Source organism: Neofelis nebulosa, chromosome 7 (genome assembly GCF_028018385.1).
Source record: "Neofelis nebulosa isolate mNeoNeb1 chromosome 7, mNeoNeb1.pri, whole genome shotgun sequence".
Classification (NCBI taxonomy): Eukaryota; Metazoa; Chordata; class Mammalia; order Carnivora; family Felidae; genus Neofelis; species Neofelis nebulosa.
Window position 1 is genome coordinate 59,302,667 of NC_080788.1, and position 20,541 is coordinate 59,323,207.

Sequence of the window (20,541 nt, forward strand, 5' to 3'; positions counted from 1 at the left end):
CCTCCCGCCCAGATGCACACTCTTGGCTCTAGTCTGACCTGAGTGGACACCAGGGCAGCTGGCCTTCGAGGATCCAGAGAAGAGGGTGAGAGTGCCATCCAGAGAAGAGGGTGAGAGTGCCATCGGGGAGGCTGGGATCTTCAGAACTGGGAGGGGAGGGGTGCTGTGTTGGGAAGGTGGAGACAGGGAGGAGAGCAAAGAAGCAAAGATTCCAAGGGAAAAGACTTCTGCCCCAAATGGGGGCCCTAAACCAGAAGTTGGACTGGGGTTTAGGGCATGATCTTCCTATCCCTCCTGTCCTTGCACAGGCACTCACTGCAGAGTATCAACGGCTGCAGGTCAGGGATTCCCAGCAGTTACTGAGCGGTTGGGGATGAGGATTTGAAGCTGGGCGGTGGGCTGGGGGGTAGGGGGGGAGCCCTGGAAGGCTGGAGGTAAAGTTCTGCCTGGGACTGACAAACCCCAGAGGACTAGTGCCCTGTGTGTTCCTTTGGTTGGGGTTAGTTCTTCCACCAGGTGGAAAGTGGGGACTGGCATCAGTGCCTACTAGATGTCCTGAAAAGAGAGAGGTGGGATGTGGGTCCTTGGTGATGCTCCTTAAAGCTTTGCTCCAGAAGTGAAAACAGCTGGCACCTCCTCACCCTGTGTGGGCTGTAGACATGAGGGACACTAACTCCTTGTCCCTCACATATCACCTCCCACTTCCCAGGCTGCAGGGTCAGCATGCTCTGGGCAAGGCCAAAGGCGGTGGTGCTCCTGGGAGCTCTACTGACTGCATCCCTGGATCCAGCGGGTAAGTATCTGGTGCCCCTAGCTTAGCGAAGTCGCCCAGTACCTCTTGCGGGTAGAGTACCTCTGCAAGATCGGTCAAATCGCAGCGCAGGTCAGCAGGATGGGAAACTTCCTGGCGCAGCTTCAACGCCGTGCAGTGTCGCCTCTTGGGTAGGATTGGGGGCACTCAGGGAGCGGGAGAAGCAGGGACAGAGGCCCTGGGTCCTCCAGTGGTTGCAGGAAGGCTAGCGCTGAGGAACCACTCTGCCTCACAGGCGGCCAGGACTCACCTGCACTGTCCTGGGAAGTGCAGCGCTATGACGGCTGGTTCAACAACCTGAGGCATCACGAGCTCGGCGCAGCTGGTACGTCCTGTGGTCCGGGTAGGGATGAGGGGGAGGATGGCTAGTGGAGGGCCGGCCCCGGGAGATGAGACCCGGACAAGAGGAGAGAGCGCGCCGCCAGCCACCCAGCTGTCTGCCCAGCGAACTCCTATGCACTCCTGGGCCCAGGAAACCCTGGCAGAAAGGGGTCTAGTCAGTGAGGTAGGCGTAGGGAGAGGTTTATGTCCTTGTTGGGGACGGAGTGCCCTGACAAAGCCCCGCTCCCTGCTTCCCACAGGCTTCAGACTGCAGCGTCTGGTACCAGCCAATTACGCGGATGGTGTTTATCAGGCTCTGGGGGAGCCGCTGCTGCCCAACCCGCGCCGACTCAGCGACGCCGCCATGCGGGGCACAGCCGGGCAGGCCTCCCGCCGCAACCGCACGGTGCTGGGGGTCTTCTTTGGTGAGAGCAAAGTGGGCGAACACCGGGGTTGACCAGTCACTTGGAGGCTGACCCAACTCCCAGCCATCTCCTCCTCCTCACTAAGCAACACTTCCAGGCGTTCTTTATCTTGGGGGCTTTGGGAGTGTCGATTTAGGGATATCTGCTTCCCTCATCATTCTCTTACCCGTTACTCCAAATCCAGGAGGATCACTGGACCTCCATTAAAGCCCTTGGGAGCTAGTCCCCTGCCACCGCTCTCCTACTCATATGATTGTATCCTCTTTCCTCCGAAAGAGAAAGGGGAAAGCAGGATCTGGTGGGAGATGGGAGTTGGTTTGGGGGAGCCCTTATCTTAATTATTATTTGGATTCTCACGCCAATGTTATGAGGTGCGTGGAGAGTGTATTATGTCCCCGCTTGAAAATTAGAAGAAAGACCCGGAGCTGGTGGCAGAGCTTAAACTACAACATGTCTTTTGACTCTTGAGAAACCAAGAGAAACTCCCTGCCCATGGGGAGTGGCGATTCTCAACAGTTTGGCCCCCATTGCGGACAGGCTACCACGTGCTGTCCGACCTGGTGAGCGTGGAGACACCTGGCTGCCCAGCCGAGTTCCTCAACATCCACATCCCGCCCGGGGACCCGGTGTTCGACCCCGACCAGCGCGGGGACGTGGTCCTACCCTTCCAGAGGAGCCGCTGGGACCCCGAGACCGGACAGAGCCCCAGTAACCCCCGGGACCTGGTGAGAAGAGGCAGGCGGGGTCGCGGGGGCGGGGCCTGGCAGGGCCGGGCCGGGAGAGGCTCCGCCCCCCCACTCCCTCCCCACCCCCCTCACCCTACCGACGCTGGGCTGGCCCTGGCGCCCCCTTACCCGTCTCAGCTACTCCGCCCGCGGTTCACCCTGGGCTCACTCTCCCGGTGCCCCCGCAGACCAACGAGGTGACGGGCTGGCTGGACGGCAGCGCCATCTATGGCTCCTCGCACTCCTGGAGCGACGCGCTGCGGAGCTTCTCCGGGGGGCAGCTGGCGTCGGGGCCCGACCCCGCCTTCCCCCGCAACGCGCAAAGCCCCCTGCTCATGTGGACGCCGCCCGACCCCGCCACCGGACAGCGCGGGCCCCGGGGGCTGTATGGTGAGGCCGCGGGGTGGGCTGCGGCGGCCGGGGCGCGCGGCGGGGCGGGCTGGGGGGCGCCGAGGTTGCGCTCCCCGTGGTCACACCGCCGCGCGTCTCTTCCCCTGCGGCCCCACGGCGTCGCGTGCAGCCTTCGGGGCGGAGCGAGGGAACCGCGACCCCTTCCTGCAGGCGCTGGGCCTGCTGTGGTTCCGCTACCACAACGTGTGGGCGCAGCGGCTGGCCCGCGAGCACCCGCGGTGGGGGGACGAGGAGCTGTTTCAGCACGCGCGCAAGAGGGTCATCGCCACCTACCAGGTCAGCCCGCACCCCCTCCCCGCCCCGCCCCTGCCTGCTGCGCAGGGCCCTCCATCCTCCGACGGGCAGCCCCCAGAAACGCCCTTTTCCAGGAGGACGCTGCTCCCCAGAACTGGGGCTAGCGTCTCGTCTCGAGTGGACGTGGAGACGATGAGGAGGCAAAGCGCTGTGATCCTCGAGCCTTTGCTGTGGTTCTTATGTAGCCGCCCTCCTCTGCCATCCCAGGTTCCTTGTGGGGGCCGGGCCTCCGCACCTGTCCTGTTTGAGTTGCCTCCCTCGTGACTGCCCCTGCCTGACCCTCATCTCCCACCGAAGCCTTCCTTGGGCTCGGATCCCTCCCAGGGCGGCTGCTCCAGCGCTTGCCTCCCTTTTGCCTTCTCTTGTCCCTCAGAACATCGCTCTGTATGAGTGGCTGCCCAGCTTCCTGCAGACAACACCCCCAGAATATACAGGTACAGGAGTTGGGGGGGGGGGACACTTGGACTGCGGGGGTGGGGGTGGGGAAGGGAGGGTCAGGATCCGTGGGAGAAAGAAGACAGGTAGGGGCATGTGATGGAAGGATGTGATAAGGAGCCTATTTCTCTTATTACCCCTGTTGGGCAGGGTACCATTCTTTCTTGGACCCCAGCATCTCCCCAGAGTTCCTGGCAGCCTCTGAGCAGTTCTTCTCCACCATGGTGCCTCCTGGCGTCTACATGAGGTGAGGGAGGGGCTGGCAGTGGAGGAGGCATAGCACACTGGTAGAGATGAAGAATCAACAGCCTTGGGGGCCTGGGGCCTTTTATACAACTCCACAGTAATGGGGGAAGAAAAGCAGAGTTTGGAACCCTGAAACAGGACCCTGGGATAGGACTTTCAAACTTAACAACTCCTCCTAATGGCTGAACTTTAGCTGCTGAGAGCAGGACTTGTCCAGCAGTTGGGTTATTCTCTTCACTCCTTTCCTTACCACTCTATGTGGACAAAGAGCAACCCATACCTTCAATCCACATACATTGCCAAATCTCTGCTGTGTTCAAAGAACTTCAGCCCTCTGTCCTGGCCAGACCCCTTTGAGTCCCTCACCCCACTCAACCCCATGTCAGCTTTTCCCTGAGCTCTCATCCCATCCTTGATGCCCCATTTTAGAAATGCCAGCTGTCATTTCCAGATGGTCCTGAACCAGGGTCTTGGCAGCTCCCCAGCTCTCAGAGTCTGCAACAGCTACTGGATTCGGGAGGTCAGCCTGGGGTCTGGGTCAGGGGAAGGTGGGTCAGCGTCAGTCGTGACACACAGGCTGGGAAAAGCAACTGTTCCAGTTGCTTTTTTAGGTGTTGCCTCTACAGGTAGTAGGAGATGAAGGGGAGAATGATCAGAAAATTATCTGGTGGGGCGCCTGGGGGGCTCAGTTGGTTAAGCGTCCTACTGTTGATTTCAGCTCAGTTCATGATCTCAGGATTCGTGAGTTGGAGCCATTAGGCTCTGTGCTGACAGTGTGGAGCCTGCTTGGGATTCTCTTTCTCCTCCATCCCTCCTTCTCTCTCTGCCCTTCTCTCTCTCTCTCTCTCTCTCTCTCTCAAAATAAATAACTTTGAAAAAAATACTTATAGCTTTGAAAAAAAACACTTAAGAAAATTATCTGGAGACAATAGCTCAGGAGTCTAGGACTGGCCAAGGGCCCTTAGTCCTGAGGTGCTGCAGTGGTTCAGTGTGACAGGGACCAGGCTTTGGGGAGAGGCCCAAGAGCCTACTTTAAATGTGTTGTTGTCTATTTCCAGAACACCAATCTGAACAGTGCCCAGGCGGTGAATCACCTGCTGCTGGGAATGGCCTCCCAGATTTCAGAGATGGAAGACAGGATAGTGGTTGAAGATCTGAGGGGTAAGCTTGGGAGCTAGATGGGATAAGGGTCCAGAAGCCTGAGAGCCTGGGGACCCCTCTGGGTTAATCAACAGTTAGACCTTAGGGTACCTACAATGCAGGAACACAGATACACATGCTGTAAATAGCCACTAGAAGAAAAAAGCTTTTAACTTTTTTTTTTTTTTTGCTTCATTTAGGTTTAATGTTGCATTTACTCTAAATTACCTATGTCTGAGTATGTAGGGGGAGAGGTGACACCACAATCTCTTGGTATTTAGGTTTCCAAAAGTTTTCTCCAGTCCTGTCTTGAGGCCAAGGAGGTAAAGGACAGGGACTTTACTATTTGGTGACTAGAACAGTCTTGAGTCTCAGGGGAAGATTCTTGCCAGAAAAATTTCCCCTGATCGTACATGGTCACATTGACCCTACGTGGAAGCAAGGTTGATATGGACACATGGTCGCAATGTTGGGAGTTCTGGGGGTGAGTAGTGCCAACAACCTAATTCAAGACTGCTGAGCAAAGAAGCGTCAGGAGGATTCAGCCTATAGCCTGGTTCTCTCTCCTTCTCAGATTATTGGCCTGGCCCTGGCAAGTTCTCCCGCACAGACTATGTGGCCAGCAGCATCCAACGTGGCCGAGATATGGGGTTGCCCAGCTATACCCAAGCCCTGAAGGCTTTGGGGTTGGAAACCCCAAAGAACTGGAGTGACATCAATCCCAATGTGGACCCCCAGGTGAGAAACAGTAATGATGGCAATAGCAGCTAAAACTTTCGTGTTTTAAGATCTGTGCACATGTAACTCATTTAATCTACATCAAGAATGTTATAGGGTAGATACTATCATTGTGCTTATTTTACCAATGACATGGTTGGTAAGTCAGTTATAGAGATGGGATTTAAACTCAGTCATCTGATTCCAGAGTATGTTTCTCACCACTACATTGTACCATTCCTACAGGGTGGCCTCAGGGTGATCTCTGTATTGGGTGCCATTGTCCTATTCCTGCAGGATCCTTCCTTATGAAATGGGTGACCTTGAAACTGCTAATTATTAGGGCCAGATAGCCTGGGTGGTGGTGGTCACAGGATATGGCCCACAGGCACCTAGCAGTGGTTTCACCATCGGCAGGGACACGTGGGTCCTCCCACCTGTCTTGCCACCACCTGAGGGGGATGGCCTAGGAAAAGTAGGCTCCTTCAGGCCTGAGCAGCAAGCCAGGCAGCTGATGGAGTCCTGTGTTTAAGAATGGAGCCACAGTGGCTGCCCTCCCCAACACACATGTGCACACACACATGCACACACATATTCCTCACCTCCTGTGGTGCCCCAGGTGCTGGAGGCCACAGCTGCCCTGTACAACCAGGACCTTTCCCTGCTGGAGCTGCTCCCTGGGGGGTTCTTGGAGAGCCACGGGGACCCAGGGACCCTCTTCAATGCCATCGTCCTTGACCAGTTTGTGCGGCTGCGGGATGGTGACCGCTACTGGTTTGAGAACACCAGGAATGGGTAAGGCCTGCATGAACTTCTGCCTCAGATGCCACTTTGGCTTGGAGCCCCAGGGCCTCTGCCTGTAAGCAGCCCCACGGGCCCTGGATTCCCAGCTGGCCTCACCTCCTCTTTAACCCCTCTGTGTCTCTTTCCTCATCTGACTTCCTGGGCCCAATATTGCTGGAGGCTGGCAGCCCTTTCTCATCCCAACCATTCGTGGCTTTCTCCAACTTAGGCTGTTCTCCAGAGAGGAAATTGCAGAAATCAGAAACACCACTCTTTGGGACGTCCTAGTGGCTGTTACCAATGTGGACGCCAGTGCCCTACAGCCCAATGTCTTTATCTGGCATGACGGTGAGTGGCAATCAGAGAAAGGACCAAGGATGGGGTGAGTCACTTGGTGCTGTCCAGGGAACCAGGTGCCAGGCAGCATTTTCTGTGTGCTGCTGGGAAGCCTGCTTTAGGCTGCCTCCCCCAGTAGGTACTGGACTGGTTTGCAGGCTGCACTCTGTGATCAAACTGGGGTAGGTACTGAGAACAGGATATGGAAAGGGACTTTTTGAGGGGAACCAACTCCAGAGAGGTAGGCCTAGTAAGGAGAAGGGTACCTTGTCCTTTACAGGAGAGAGGGGAAGGGTGCCTGGCCAACTAGTGAGATCCTCAGACTTTAAGGTCTTTTGTGTCCTCTCCCTCAGGTGCACCCTGCCCTCAGCCTCGGCAGCTCACAACTGAAGGCTTGCCCCGCTGTGTGCCCCTGACGGTGATTGACTACTTCGAGGGCAGTGGTCCTGGTTTTGGCATCACCATTGTGGCTCTCTGCTGTCTTCCGTTAGGTGAACTCTTCACACCCTCACCCACTGCTTTCCTCCTGGCTGCCCCCCTGCCCACAGACTGTCCTTGCCCCTCATGACCTGCTGGTCTGTGGGACTAGCTCTTTGCTACAGTCAAAGCCAGGCTCAGGGGACCTTGTGAAGGGAGGAACAACGGACCCTCAGTGAAGCTGCAGGCAAGAGGCTCCCCTCCCCACTGGCTCTTTCTGATCCTTTTTAGTGAGTCTGCTTATCTCTGGGGTCGTGGCCCATTTCCGGGGCCGAGAGCGCAAGAGACTACAGAAGAAAGGCAAAGAGAGTGTGAAGAGAGAAGCAGCCAAAGAAGGGGTGTCAGGTGAGATGGGGCTTAAGGGAGAGAGGGAAATGGGGCCCAGATAGGGGTCGCTGGGAGAAAAAGCAGGTTGCAGATGTGGGGAGAAAGCCAGGCTTTGGGTGTGTCTGCTCAGACTGGTAGAATGGAATTGGTTTGAGGTCAGGGGCCTGGGTACCTGTGCTGAACGTCTCTGCCCAATTGTCCCTTCCCCAGCAATGGAGTGGCCAGGCCCCAGGGAGAAGAGCTATCCCATCACCATCCAGCTGCTCCCAGACCGACGTCTACAGGTCCTAGATAGGCGGCTGTCTGTGCTCCGCACTGTCCAGCTGCAGCCCACACAGAAGGTCAACCTCATCCTGTCCAGCAACCGCGGGCGCCACACCCTTCTGCTCAAGATCCCCAAGGAGTATGACCTGGTATGGCCAGCCTGCCTCCCCTACCTGGAATGCTCCTATATCTCCCTTCTCAGAGCGAGGCCTGTTAGTTCACACTCTCCTCAGCTACAGAGCTCCCCTGTGAAGATGATGCTGGGGAGAGGCTCTCCTTTCAGCTGTCTCCACACTCCATGTGACCCTCCCTTTGACCTGCTTGAGCCATTCACCTGGTTCCAGCCTGGATGCATTGGGAGGCAGCTTTTCTCATCTTCCCTCAACTCAAGGTCCTCTGAGTGGGGGCTGAACCAGACCTGGAGCTCCAAGCACTGACATGGGCTTCCTCCCACCCAGGTGCTGCTGTTTAACTCTGAGGAGGACCGGGGCACCTTTGTTCAGCATCTGCAGGGCTTCTGTGTGCAGTGGACTCTGGGCCTTGACGTGACTGAGTTGGAAGAGAATGAGCTGTTCAGGAGGGCTGTGACCAAGCAGCAGCGGGCCCGTATCCTGGAGATCTTCTTCAGGAACCTCTTTGCCCAGGTGCCGTGAGTGTGTCTTTTGGAGACAGGACCTGGCCCAGGGTTGGAGGGAAGCTGGGCTGGACAGGATCCTGCATGGGGTAAACTAAGTTTCTGGTCTGTGTGCTGGAGAGAGACAGCGTTGATTGAATCCTAGCATTGCCACTCACTAGCTGTGTGACTTTAGGCCAGTCACATCATCTCTGCTCTGTATCTCCACTTCCTCATCTATAAAACAGTGATTAAAATAGGATCCACTGGCATTCCCAGGTATCCCCCATATGGAATATAGAATAAATAAAATAAAATAAAATAAAATAAAATAAAATAAAATAAAATAAAAGTAATAGGATCCATCACCTTGGGTTGTTGTGAGGATTCAGTGAGATAGTCTACATCAGTGGTTCTCAAAGTGTGGCCTCTGGACCAGCAGCCGCCACCTAACCTGGGAATTTGTTAAAAATATAAATCCCCAGCAGTCTCCACCAAATCCAGCTAATCATAAGATTGTTTATCTGGCCAGGCCCCTGCCTCCAGGAGACCAAATCAGGCACATGGTAGCCCTGTCTAAATTGACAAGAGAATAAATATATCCCTAGCCTTTTCCTGCCTGTCCACCACTGTCTACTTCATTTCTGTCCCCAGTATAGGGCCTCTCATTTCGCATTTTGAATCCCAAACTTTGTTCCCTCCCATTTCCACCCCCCACCTATAGACCTAGCACTATTCCTAACATATAAAGCTCCTGGATCTTGAGTCCAGGGAAAAGATGGGCTGGCTGCTAGAGATCTGAGTCACTGCCTCAGAGGCCCAGGTCAGAAGTATATCTAAGGATCAAGAGAGCTACAAGGGCTCACTATTTCTGAATTGGACTTTTGGGAGATGTGAAGGGTCACTGAACTGCATTCAGCCCAGGCCTCACCTTTTTCTCTCCTTCCCTCTGCTACTGTCTGAGTGCAGGTGCTGGACATCGACCAGGCAGATGCAGGCACCCTGCCCCTGGACTCATCACAGAAGGTGCGGGAGGCCCTGACTTGTGAGCTGAGCAGAGCTGAGTTTGCCGAGTCCCTGGGCCTCAAGCCCCAGGACATGTTTGTAGAGTACATGTTCTCTCTTGCTGACAAAGATGGCAATGGCTACCTGTCCTTCCGGGAGTTTCTGGACATCCTGGTGGTCTTCATGAAAGGTAGGGGCAGAGTGGATCACTTCAGGAACCAGCAGTCTTTCAGCACAGAGGTGACCTGAATCCCTCTTTTTCTTCTCAGGCTCCCCAGAGGACAAGTCCCACCTGATGTTCACCATGTATGACCTTGATGCAAATGGCTTCCTCTCCAAGGATGAATTCTTCACCATGATGCGGTATGGAGTGGGCCCTTCCAGTTCTGAGACTCCCTGATGTTTGAAACAAAGTCAAATCAGAGGAGGGTAGGTGAGGAGGTTATGTGGCCATCTATCTTGAAAGCCTGGATACTGCATTCTAGATTCTCAGAGCATCCAGCTTCATAAGTTTATCTGGCCAGGCCCCTGCCTCCAGGAGGGTCTATTATCTGCACTGTCTACACGAGCTAGAAAATTCTCCCTCTCTAGTTAAAAACAAACAAACAAACAAACAAACAAACAAACAAACAAACAACAACCACCAAGCCAGTATGACCAATAGCAAAAGTCTAGTATCCCTTTTGGATGCCTTTGGATCTTTGTAAACTCTTCTACACCATACCTAACACTGGTGCTTTGCGCCGTGCATTAATGGATGGAAGATTAATGACCTTGGTCACTTTTCCTGTATTAATCACTAGGAAATGCAGGAGAAGAAACATGGAAAGTTCCTCTGTATTCCAACCCTTCTTTCTTCTTGCTTCTCAAGTTATTTTTGGTTGTGGTGTGCTGACAAAGACCAGCTTTGAGTGCATAGACTTCTTATTCCTAAAGACACTGTTCTGGTAACAGTGAAAGTCCCCTTCAGCTCCATAAGGACAGGGTTCTTACTTCTCTTTTGTTTCTCACTGAATCCACCTCTTCTGCACTGTGATTGGCACATAGCCAGGTATTTAATACATACTTAACTGAATCAGATGGAATAAATGAGCAAATGAATAAACCAAATGCATAAAAGAGTGCAGAGTCTTTTACCTTTTCTACCTTAAGCCTTTCCATTTCTTTCTGCATTCCCTCTAACTTCCACATCCCTCTTCCATCCCAGACACCACAACTGGACATGGGCTTCTAAAAGGCTGTGGTGAAGCTGATTGCAGTCCATCCCTCACTGGGTGTGCTATTGCAGGCCCAGACCTGGGTGAGGCTCTAGGGATCTCGGAGAGGGTCCCTGTCCACCAGGGCCAAGTATCCACTTTCTCTTCCTATGTTCAGTTGTAGATCTTGCCCAGTCTCACTTGGATGATGTGTTTTTTAATGCGCTTGCTGTGCCAGGCACACACAGGTCTTTTTTTCTGTTGGATTCACACAAACATGCATGGTTGGCTTGTTTTTGTCCCAAAGGACAACCTAAGAAGAGTATGGCCACTCTGGGTGCTATGAGATCGGGTGTGGAGACAATCCTGCCTGTGCCCTGGGGTGTTGGCACAAGGAAGCAGCAGCCATTGTAGCTACATCTCCTCCCCCGGCATCCAGGCTTTTGTGCCCCCACTGGACTGTGAAAGGGGGAGGCCAGTGGCAGCGTGGGATGCATTAACACAAGAGAGTGGGAAGAGACCCTGCCACACAAGAAGCCCATGGTCATCTGGACATGTCCCTACACTAAATGGACATTGATCCCACCTTTCAATGCCCCCTTGTTTGAGGGCTGCTTTCTCTAATTGGTCAAGGTCACTTTCAATTTCAAACCTGTGGCCACCCCACCCAGCTTAACGTCAACTACAGGCTGGATGAACACCTTCTCAATGCCATTTCCCGGGTCACTGGTAACCACATTAGATAATCTGGGGCCCGCCCCACCGTGCACCTGCCTGAACCTGACCTTGCCAGATGACAGACTGGTGTATCTCTCCTCCTCCCCCAGGTCCTTCATCGAGATCTCCAACAACTGCCTGTCCAAGGCCCAGCTGACTGAGGTGGTGGAGTCCATGTACCGGGAGTCGGGCTTCCAGGATAAGGAGGAGCTGACGTGGGAGGATTTCCACTTCATGCTGCGGGACCATGACAGCGAGCTCCAACGCACTCAGCTCTGTGTCAGAGGTGGAGGTGAAAGTACGTGAGTATGTAAGAAATGGTAGGGGGCACCTGGGTGGCTCAGTCAGGTGACTTTCACTCAGGTTATGATCTCACAGTTCGTGAGTTCAAGCCCCACGTCTGGCTTTGTGCTGACAGCTCAGAGCCTGGAGCCTGCTTTGGATTCTGTGTCTCCTTCTCTCTCTACTCCTCCCCATTCATTCTCTCTCTCTCTCTCAAAAATAAATAAACATTGAAAAATTAAAAAAAAAAAAGAAATGGTAGGAGTCAGGGAGGGACGTGTCTTCAAAATGAGAGCTACTGGTGGATAGGAGTCAGGTTTTATTTCTCTTCAAGTCTTTTGTGCCTAGTATAGAGCCAGGCACGTGTAGTCAAGGGTGTCACATACATGTGCACTGCACAAACATGCCTACTGAGAGGTCAAGGGTGGTCTGAAATCCAGCCTACATGCCACTTACTAAGCTCATGCACATTGGTCTGGGGTGTAGCTAGTCAGAGGAAGAGGCGTTATTTTCTTTATACAAAGGATGCAGGATTGCATCTGCCTGCAGTTTTCTAATTATACCAAGTTACCCCCTTGTTTGCAATGGGTGCCCATTGTGGGCAGTGAGGGGAACAAGGCTGGAACAAGAGATGAGAACATGGCAAAGTCACTGGCAAGTGCTGTGGCAGCCTTCCTGGAGAAGAGAGGGGGGCAGTCTACCATTCTTCTACCCTTGTGGGGAAGCCTGTCCAGACTCTTGTTCTCTCCAGGTGTTGGAGACATCTTTAAACCAAACATCAGCTGTCGAGTCTCATTCATCACTCGGACTCCTGGGGAACGGTGAGCAGGAATGGGGGCATTGGCAGGTCCCCTTGTCCAGGTCCCCTGAAGAGAAATGAAGGAAGTAGGGCTGGCTGAATCAGTTCCTGGGACCAGATATTTTTCCTCTGAAAGTAGCTCTTAGTACATAATTGATCCTGGCCCAAATTCCAGCTGCTTCCCTCATGCCATGTGGCTCAGGATCCTAGCTCTCTCCCTGACACTTCAAGACAGAATCCTTCTGTAAGACAGATGACCGCATCATATTCATTCTGCCTTGCCTCTCCTACCTGGCTTCTCTCTGACCAGTTTTATGGGCAGGTTCTGTGGGCAGGGGTGGGTTCCAGGATTCATCCCCATCCTCTGAAGTTCTGACCTGGTGATTCTTCTCCTGGCTGCAAAGACAAGGGGAGAATGAGCCCATTTTTCCTTTCTCAGATCCTGCTCTCAGGAACTAGGGCTCCCTGCCTCAGAAGCCCCAGAGCTGGGAGGTCCGGTGCTGAAGAAGAGGTTTGGCAAAAAGTAAGTACTTTCTAGACCCCCGGGCCCAAGGAAACATGGGGAGAAGTCTTGGAGTCTCTGGGCCCTGCCCACCCTTCCTGGATACACAAGGGACCATCCTGTGTCTCGTTCTATGTGTCTCTGACCTGATTGATGGGCCATAGGGTCAAATAATTCTTCAACATCTTCCAACCTCTGCACCCTAACCTTCAGGCAAGGGTCCTGGCACTCAGATGCAATACCAAGATGGCAGTAAGGGCTCTCCTGGCTCCTGCCTGCTTTGGGCACATCAGTGAGGCCCGTTCAGGGACCACCAAGAGGGAAGGACAGAACACACAGGAGGAAGATGAGGTGGAGTAGGGGGGAGATAGAAGAGCGGGTGGATGGAGCAAATAAAGATGAGCGCTGAAAGTTGGGGGCGGGTAGGAGTCTACTCCCCAAATGCTGTTTCCTTCATCTGTTCTGGCCCATCCTGACCCCTGCCAGGTTATCAGGTCTCCTTCATGGGGTGGCATTTAGGGGAGGTCAGGGTGCCCTGGTCTCACGGCCAGCTGCCTCCCGTTGCTGCAGGACAGTGGTGCCCCCTCCCCGGCTGTACACGGAGGCACTGAAGGAGAAGATGCAGCGGGGCCCCCTGGCCCAGAAGCTGCGACAGTACAAGCGCTTTGTGGAGAACTACCTGCGGCACATCATGTGCGTGGCGGTCTTCTCTGCCATCTGTGCTGGCCTGTTTGCAGAGCGTGCCTACTGTAAGAGTTCCAGCTTGTGGGCGGTGGGAAGGGGCATGTAGAGAGCCTTCTGGCTGCTCTTCCCACTGGAGCCCAGGAGTTCTGACCCAGGCCAGGGATCCCAGCCTCTGTGCCATGCTGATCCACCCACATCCCCTCTCCAGATTATGCCTTTGCCTCACCACCCTCGGGCATCGCACAGACCACCTTTGTGGGCATCATCCTGTCCCGGGGCACAGCCGCCAGCATCTCCTTCATGTTCTCCTACATCCTGCTCACCATGTGCCGCAACCTCATCACCTTCCTGCGCGAGACCTTCCTCAACCGCTACATACCCTTCGACGCCGCCGTGGACTTCCATCGCTGGATCGCCATGGCTGCCGTTGTCCTAGCCAGTCAGTGCCTCCTGGGCATCCTCCCCATTGTTGCATTCCCCTGGGTCTAGCTGTGGGGGGAAGAGTGAGGAGATTGGAGCTACGTCGACTCCCGTCTCTCCTCCCTGTGCCTCCTCTGTTCCTCAGGGTGGGAGGTAGAGTTGGCCCTGGGTGGCATCTCTAACAGAGTCTCTTTCAGTTTTGCACAGTGCTGGCCATGCAGTCAATGTCTTCATCTTCTCAGTCAGCCCCCTCAGCCTGCTGGCCTGTGTCTTTCCCAACGTCTTTGTGAATGATGGGTCAGTTCTGGGGAGGGTTCCCCCATGGGACATTTGGGGCAGGCCAAAGGGGATAATGGAAAAGACATAGATGGCCCTCAATACTCCACTCTCACTGAATGAGAGTGAAGAGCCTGCTGGGGATGCTGAGAGGTGACTTCCTTGCCCTGGAAGGAAGTGGCCATGATTAGCCAGGCAAGATGTTTGGGAGATGAATTAGAGACTGTTTCCCACATGTACCTAACACAGAACTTGGAATCTTAGCCTACCATTCATTCACTGGGCAAACATTCATGGAGTACATCATACATGACCATCCAGGTGCCAGAGAATAGGCATACTAGATTCATGCAGTCATTCAGCAAATACTTGTTGAGTATTTACTACAAGCCTAGCATTGTTTGAGCATAGGGATTAGAGCAATGAGCAGAACCACACCCTTGCCCACATGGAGCTTACAGAATGTGAACCGAGCACCCAAGGAAGCAAATAGCAGTAAGAGAGTTCAAGATAATGCGGAAGGAAGAATTGCCAAGAAAGCAGAGGGTGGAACTGTGGGTGGCTGGGTGCCATGTTCCTTGGATGGATCCCTGGCCATCTGAGTGGAGGCCCAGTAACCTCAGCAGTCAGGGCCAGCAGAAGCAGAATCACATTGTGACAGTGGGGAAGCCAATCCTGCCCTAGCTAGAAGCTCATATACCTTTGCCCTACAGGTCCCAGCTTCCCCAAAAGTTCTACTGGTGGTTCTTCGAGACAGTCCCAGGTAGGGAGTAGGGGTGTATGTGGGGCCTGGGGGTTCTATCTGAGGACCTCTGTTTGTCTTCATCCTCCCATGAATACATACTTGTCTAGTGGTCGTGGTTCCCTTTCTAGTCTCCAGGACAAGCCTCCGCTGCAACCCCGGCAGACAAGCTGTTCTGGGGGCCAGGGAGATCAGAGAAGGAGGGTAGACTGGGGGATCGCTGTCATATTCTCAGCCCATGCTGAGGTCCCAAAAGTATTCTCTGATCCTGTCCTCGCTGCCCCCAGGCATGACAGGGGTGCTCCTGCTCGTGGTCCTGGCCATCATGTATGTGTTCGCCTCCCACCACTTCCGGCGCCGCAGCTTCCGGGGCTTCTGGCTGACCCACCACCTCTACATCCTGCTCTATGTGTTGGTGAGGGATTCTCTGGGCAGGGCCAGTCCACGGGGCAGGGATGAGCACTCATAATGGGGGTAGGGAACAGGCTTAATTGGACCTGAGAGCAGAGACCCCAGCCTCTGAAGTCTGTGGTGGCTTTATCTACCCAGCCCAGGCCCAGGGCCCGGGCAAGAAGTGTCTGGGCAAGGGAGGGTGCAGGGAGGGGCCCGGCTGGGCCTGAGCTGTACTAACTGGCCACGTCTCCAGCTCATCATCCACGGCAGCTTCGGCCTGATCCAGCTGCCCCGTTTCCACATCTACTTCCTGGTCCCAGCACTAATCTATGGGGGGGACAAGCTGGTGAGCCTGAGCCGGAAGAAGGTGGAGATCAGCGTGGTGAAGGCGGAGCTGCTGCCTTCAGGTACCAGGCCCAACATGACCCCGGGTGGGGGGCATTGGAAGTCGACTCATGGGACATGTGGAGATAGCTCCACAGGCCTCCAGACCCCCATCAGGCCTTTTAATAACCTGTCAGGGACCCCTGCAGCTTTCCTGATACAAATGGAGCCCCAGAAAGGGCTGTGTTGCCCCCAGGAGGACTTGCAAACAATGAGAAGTGACCATGAGAAGAGGCAGCTGAAAGGCATTTAAGGACAACACAGACCCCCTTGTGTGTGGTCTGGGTGCTCCCCAGGGAACCATCTATACCCCTCCCACCCCCTCCTCCTAGAATAACCCCCCTTCAGAGATGGGCAATTGGCCCAGATTTCAAGAGTCTATTATTTTTTAGTTGTTTTTTGTTTTTTGTGTTTTTTTTAGAGTTTATTTATTTAGAGAGAGAGAAAGCATGAGCAGGGGAGGGGCAGAGAGAAAGGGAGAGAGAGAGAATCCCAAGCAGGCTCCTCACTGACAGTGCAGGGCTTGAACCCACGAACCACGAGATCATGACATAAACTGAAACCAAGAGTCAGACACCTAACCAACTGAGCTATCCAGTTGCCCCTGAGGGTCAATTTTTGAGAGTTTATGTTGGCTAAAGTGAGGATTCACACCACTGTAGAGGCTGGCAGAAGATGGTTTTAGGTGTTGTGGGACCATCTAATCTTCAGGATTAACATAGTAAGAAAATTAATCTCATTTCAACTTTATGTCCATTGAGATTACTTAAAGACAAAAACCTCAGCATGTTATTAGTATGCTTTTTGCACTTTCCAGTACTTGCAAATCAACTTTTTTTTTTTTTAAACGAAGAAAGAACACGCCTGAGGCTCAGCTGTGGTCTGGCACACCACACAGTATCCAGCTAAAATTTGATAAAATACGGTGCCTTCTATTTACAATACATGACACTGGTTTTCCACCTGTCTGAGTGATCTGAAGTTTGTCAAGATAAATCATATTGAAAAATTAAGTCAATATGAAGAAAAACATTAGATAAACAGTAGTGCAGAGATGCGCAGAAATGGCCTATCCAAAGGTAATTCTCAAATGGTGGAGGTTTGGTAAACTGTGAGATGGTCCCTGGGGAAATAGGTCCTCTGACCTGTAGGCTGATATTCAGGATAGTAGCATAGGGGCCTGGATGTTTCATGGGAATAAGGAGTGGAGAGGAGAGTAGCTGGAACAAGGAGCAGAGAAATCTAATTCTTGGGTTACCCAGGAAAGAGAGAAGGGGACCCTCTGACTCCTACCTCCAGGAGCTCCACTTGTTCAGACCATATGTATGGAGTAGACAAGGTATCTGGGGTATCTGCCAGTCCTCGGGTACTGGAAGTAAGCCTTATGATCCCTGCCCTTGCTTGCCCATGACTCCCAGGAGTGACTCACCTGCAATTCCAACGGCCCCAAGGCTTTGAGTACAAGTCAGGACAGTGGGTGCGGATTGCCTGTCTGACTCTGGGGACCAACGAGTACCACCCATTTACACTGACTTCTGCGCCCCATGAGGACACGCTCAGCCTTCACATCCGGGCAGCAGGGCCCTGGACCACTCGCCTCAGGGAGATCTACTCACCTCCAATGGGCAACGGCTGTTCCAGATACCCAAAGGTGCCTGCCACCAGGAACCACTTTTTGGTCTCCAGCATTGGCAAAGGGTCCCCACTCTCCCCTACCCTGAGACTAGAAGCTCCAGCCAGCACAAGGCCAGGCTGGGGTGCCTGAGAAGAGGCTCTGTTGTTCCTGTAGCCCTCTTCTCCCTGTCCTATACCCATTTCTAACCTCAGATCTGGGGCCAGACCAAGCTCATCTCTTCTCCCTCTTTGGTTGGCAGCTGTACCTCGATGGGCCATTTGGAGAGGGCCACCAGGAGTGGCATAAATTTGAGGTGTCCGTGCTGGTGGGAGGGGGCATTGGGGTCACCCCCTTTGCCTCAATCCTCAAAGACCTGGTCTTCAAGTCATCATTGGGCAGCCAAATGCTCTGTAAAAAGGTGAGTGTCTCTCTCCCATTCTTAGAAGGAATGGGTCAGACTGCCTGATTGTGTCCCCACATCACAGCGGAGTAATATGAGTAAAAGCCCCTGGCCCCTAGGCACTGAGTCTGCAGGGGCTATTCATACACAGCTGTCCACATGCCCAACATTTGAGGGAGGGTAGGACGTATAGACAGAAGGACCTCTGCTGGGGTCTGCTGGTTAAAAGACTTAGATCAGGCTTGTGGGGCTGCCAGAGATTCGGAGTCTGTGGGTGGTCTGAGGCTTTCCAGCCTCTCAGGTGAAGGCATCTGGGGTGGATGAAACTTGAGCTGAGCTGAGTCTTGAGCTCCAGCAATGTGTCCCCAGATCTACTTCATCTGGGTGACACGGACCCAGCGGCAGTTTGAGTGGCTGGCTGACATCATCCGGGAGGTGGAGGAGAATGACTGCCAGGACCTGGTGTCCGTGCACATCTACATCACCCAGCTGGCTGAGAAGTTTGACCTCAGGACCACCATGCTGGTATGTCAGGGCCAGTCAGGCAGGGTAGGTATGTGGGCCACCATCTAGACGAAGAGCTGACCCTGGCTCTGTCTGACTGTGACATTCCTCCTCTACTCCCTTTCCCAGTACATCTGTGAGCGACACTTCCAGAAGGTGCTGAACCGGAGTCTGTTCACAGGCCTGCGTTCCATCACGCATTTTGGCCGCCCCCCCTTCGAGCTCTTCTTCAAATCCCTGCAGGAGGTCCACCCACAGGTCAGCTCCACCCCCACCTGTCCTGAAACCCTGGCCTTCCCCTGCCAGGATATCCTGGACTTTAAGCACCCTACAGCTATAATCTGAGTGGAGAACCATCCCATGCTAGCTCCAGGATGGGGTCAGGTGTTGGAGGAAGGCCTCAAACCCTCCCTACCCCCGACTGCCCCTAGCTCAAGCCTCCCCCTCAGAGCCAGAAGTCAATGCTTTAGTCGTTCCAGCAGGCTTGAGAAGCAGCTTCCTCCCAAGGGGTGATAATCTTAAGCTTGCAGGCCTCTCCTCTATGCAATCACTCCCTGCAACACACTTGACAGGTACGGAAGATTGGAGTGTTCAGCTGTGGCCCTCCAGGAATGACCAAGAATGTAGAGAAGGCCTGTCAGCTCATCAACAGGCAGGACCAGGCCCACTTCATGCATCACTATGAGAACTTCTGAGAACCTCTTAGAACTTCCTGGTTCCTGTTTCCCCCTCTGTGGACCAGCCCTGCCAGCAGTTTCTCTGTTAGAATCCACTTCGGGCCTCAGCTAGAAAGCTGGAAGAGTTCCTCCTCCATGTCCCCATCTGTCCTATTCTCTGACAAGGTAGAGAAGACCCCTCCAGCTCAAGCAACAGCAGGTTATGGCAAACAAAGGAGAGTGGGGACAGCCTCTGCCCTGTGACATCTGTAGAGGTGAAGAGATACAATAGCATTTGCCTCTGATAGGTCCCATGTCCCTATTTTCCTTGCACAAAATCAATGTACTGCTTTGGTATTTTCTTGGCTTAGGCATTTGAGGGATGATGGAGTGGGGATAACTAAGGTAAAGAGAGGGCTAAGTGAAAATCTCCTCAGAGCCCAGTTCATAGAAGCCATGATGCTTAGAATCTGGATAATCAAACTGTCTCTATTCAGTCTCTGGGGTCTTGCTCCTCCAGTTCCACCCCCGACCCCTTCTTGCTCCTAAAGGGTCAGAAACAGTGAATAATAACCAGGGAACAAATATGCCTCCCTAGTCCTGATGTTCCTGCTGTCAACCAGCAATGCCTGCTGCTATGACTTTTCCATGGCCCTTCTCTGAGCCTGTGGAGCAGCACCTGGGCTCTGAGACCAAGGGAATCCAACCTGTCTGCCAGACATCCAAAGCTCCCACCCAGTTCCCCACTTCCACAAGAGTGGGGTGACCAGCTGTCATGGTTTGCCCAGGACTCTCCCAGTTTTACCAGTGATAGCCTCTTGTCACAGGAAAGCCCTCAATCCCAGGTAAATCAGACAAAGCTGGTCACCTTACATAGGAGGCAACCTGGGATGTCACCTCCATACTAGGCTCTATAAGACACTTCCTTTTCCTCCTGCAACTGACTGTTTCCTAAAAAGCTGAGCTTTAATTATTTTTTAAAATTTAAGTATAATTTTCAGGGGTGCCTGGGTGGCTCAGTCGGTTAAGCGTCTGACTTCAGCTCAGGTTATGATCTCACAGTCCGTGAGTTTGAGCCCTGCATGGGGCTCTGTGCTGACAGCTCAGAGCCTAGAGCCTGTTTTGGATTCTGTGTCTCCCTCTCTCCCTGCCCCTCCCCTGCTCATGCTCTGTCTCTCTCTGTCTCAAAAATAAATAAAAGCATTTTAAAAATTAAAATAAAATAAAATAAAATTTAAGTATAATTTTCATATGGCAAGGTGTATAAATCTTCAAGTTATATGTACATGTGTTAACACTAACCAAGTCAAGATAGAGAAAATTTCAACCACCTCAGAAACTTCCTTTGTACCCCTTCCAGTCAGTCTCCCCCAACCAGTAGAAGCAATCACTGGTATGATTTCTGTTACTCCAGATTAGTTTTGGTCATACTGAAGGTACCCTTTGGAAACTGGCTTCTTTCAGCACAATGTCATTGTGATTCGTCCATGTTGTTGTATGTATCAGTTTATTCATTTTTATTGCTGAGTTGTATTTCACTGTAGAGATGTCCCAAATGTTTATCCATTCTCCTATTGATGCACATTGGGTTGTTTCTAGTTTTTGATAATTCTGAATAAATCTTCAATGAACATTCTTGCA

The 20,541-nt window shown here is 53.1% G+C and overlaps 1 protein-coding gene and 1 long non-coding RNA gene across 2 annotated transcripts in view; one reads left to right on the forward strand and one right to left on the reverse strand.

The window, feature by feature from the left end:
• Positions 1-20,535, forward strand: DUOX2 (dual oxidase 2). The gene is made up of 34 exons (XM_058737882.1): positions 1-85; positions 710-793; positions 1,047-1,136; positions 1,393-1,557; positions 2,095-2,282; positions 2,471-2,672; positions 2,803-2,969; positions 3,361-3,421; positions 3,573-3,669; positions 4,098-4,188; positions 4,727-4,829; positions 5,383-5,546; positions 6,145-6,320; positions 6,538-6,656; positions 6,998-7,135; positions 7,353-7,466; positions 7,659-7,861; positions 8,171-8,356; positions 9,295-9,520; positions 9,600-9,693; positions 11,354-11,541; positions 12,277-12,346; positions 12,764-12,847; positions 13,397-13,575; positions 13,719-13,949; positions 14,128-14,227; positions 14,920-14,969; positions 15,236-15,363; positions 15,595-15,748; positions 17,144-17,376; positions 17,600-17,758; positions 18,110-18,265; positions 18,374-18,502; positions 18,817-20,535. Exons 2-34 carry the CDS (start codon positions 724-726, stop codon positions 18,937-18,939), a joined length of 4,638 nt encoding a protein of 1,545 aa, XP_058593865.1. The 5' UTR covers positions 1-85; positions 710-723; the 3' UTR covers positions 18,940-20,535.
• Positions 11,828-20,541, reverse strand: part of LOC131516632 (uncharacterized) — an 18,521-nt gene continuing 9,807 nt past the window's right edge. Inside the window, exons 3-5 of the long non-coding RNA XR_009264183.1 lie at positions 13,890-13,999; positions 12,616-12,720; positions 11,828-12,391 (exon numbers count right to left, since the gene is read on the reverse strand). This is a non-coding gene — a long non-coding RNA (uncharacterized LOC131516632). The remainder of the gene's footprint in view (positions 12,392-12,615; positions 12,721-13,889; positions 14,000-20,541) is intronic.

What these genes read in the sequence shown, in the direction of transcription:
- DUOX2 (XM_058737882.1), top strand. Translation starts at nt 724, where the DNA reads ATGCTCTGGGCAAGGCCAAAGGCGGTGGTGCTCCTGGGAGCTCTACTG. An exon ending in TGTCTTTATCTGGCATGACG is followed by an intron (nt 6,657 to 6,997) that starts GTGAGTGGCAAT and finishes CCTCTCCCTCAG; the next exon opens with GTGCACCCTGCCCTCAGCCT. An exon ending in GCCAAATGCTCTGTAAAAAG is followed by an intron (nt 17,759 to 18,109) that starts GTGAGTGTCTCT and finishes ATGTGTCCCCAG; the next exon opens with ATCTACTTCATCTGGGTGAC.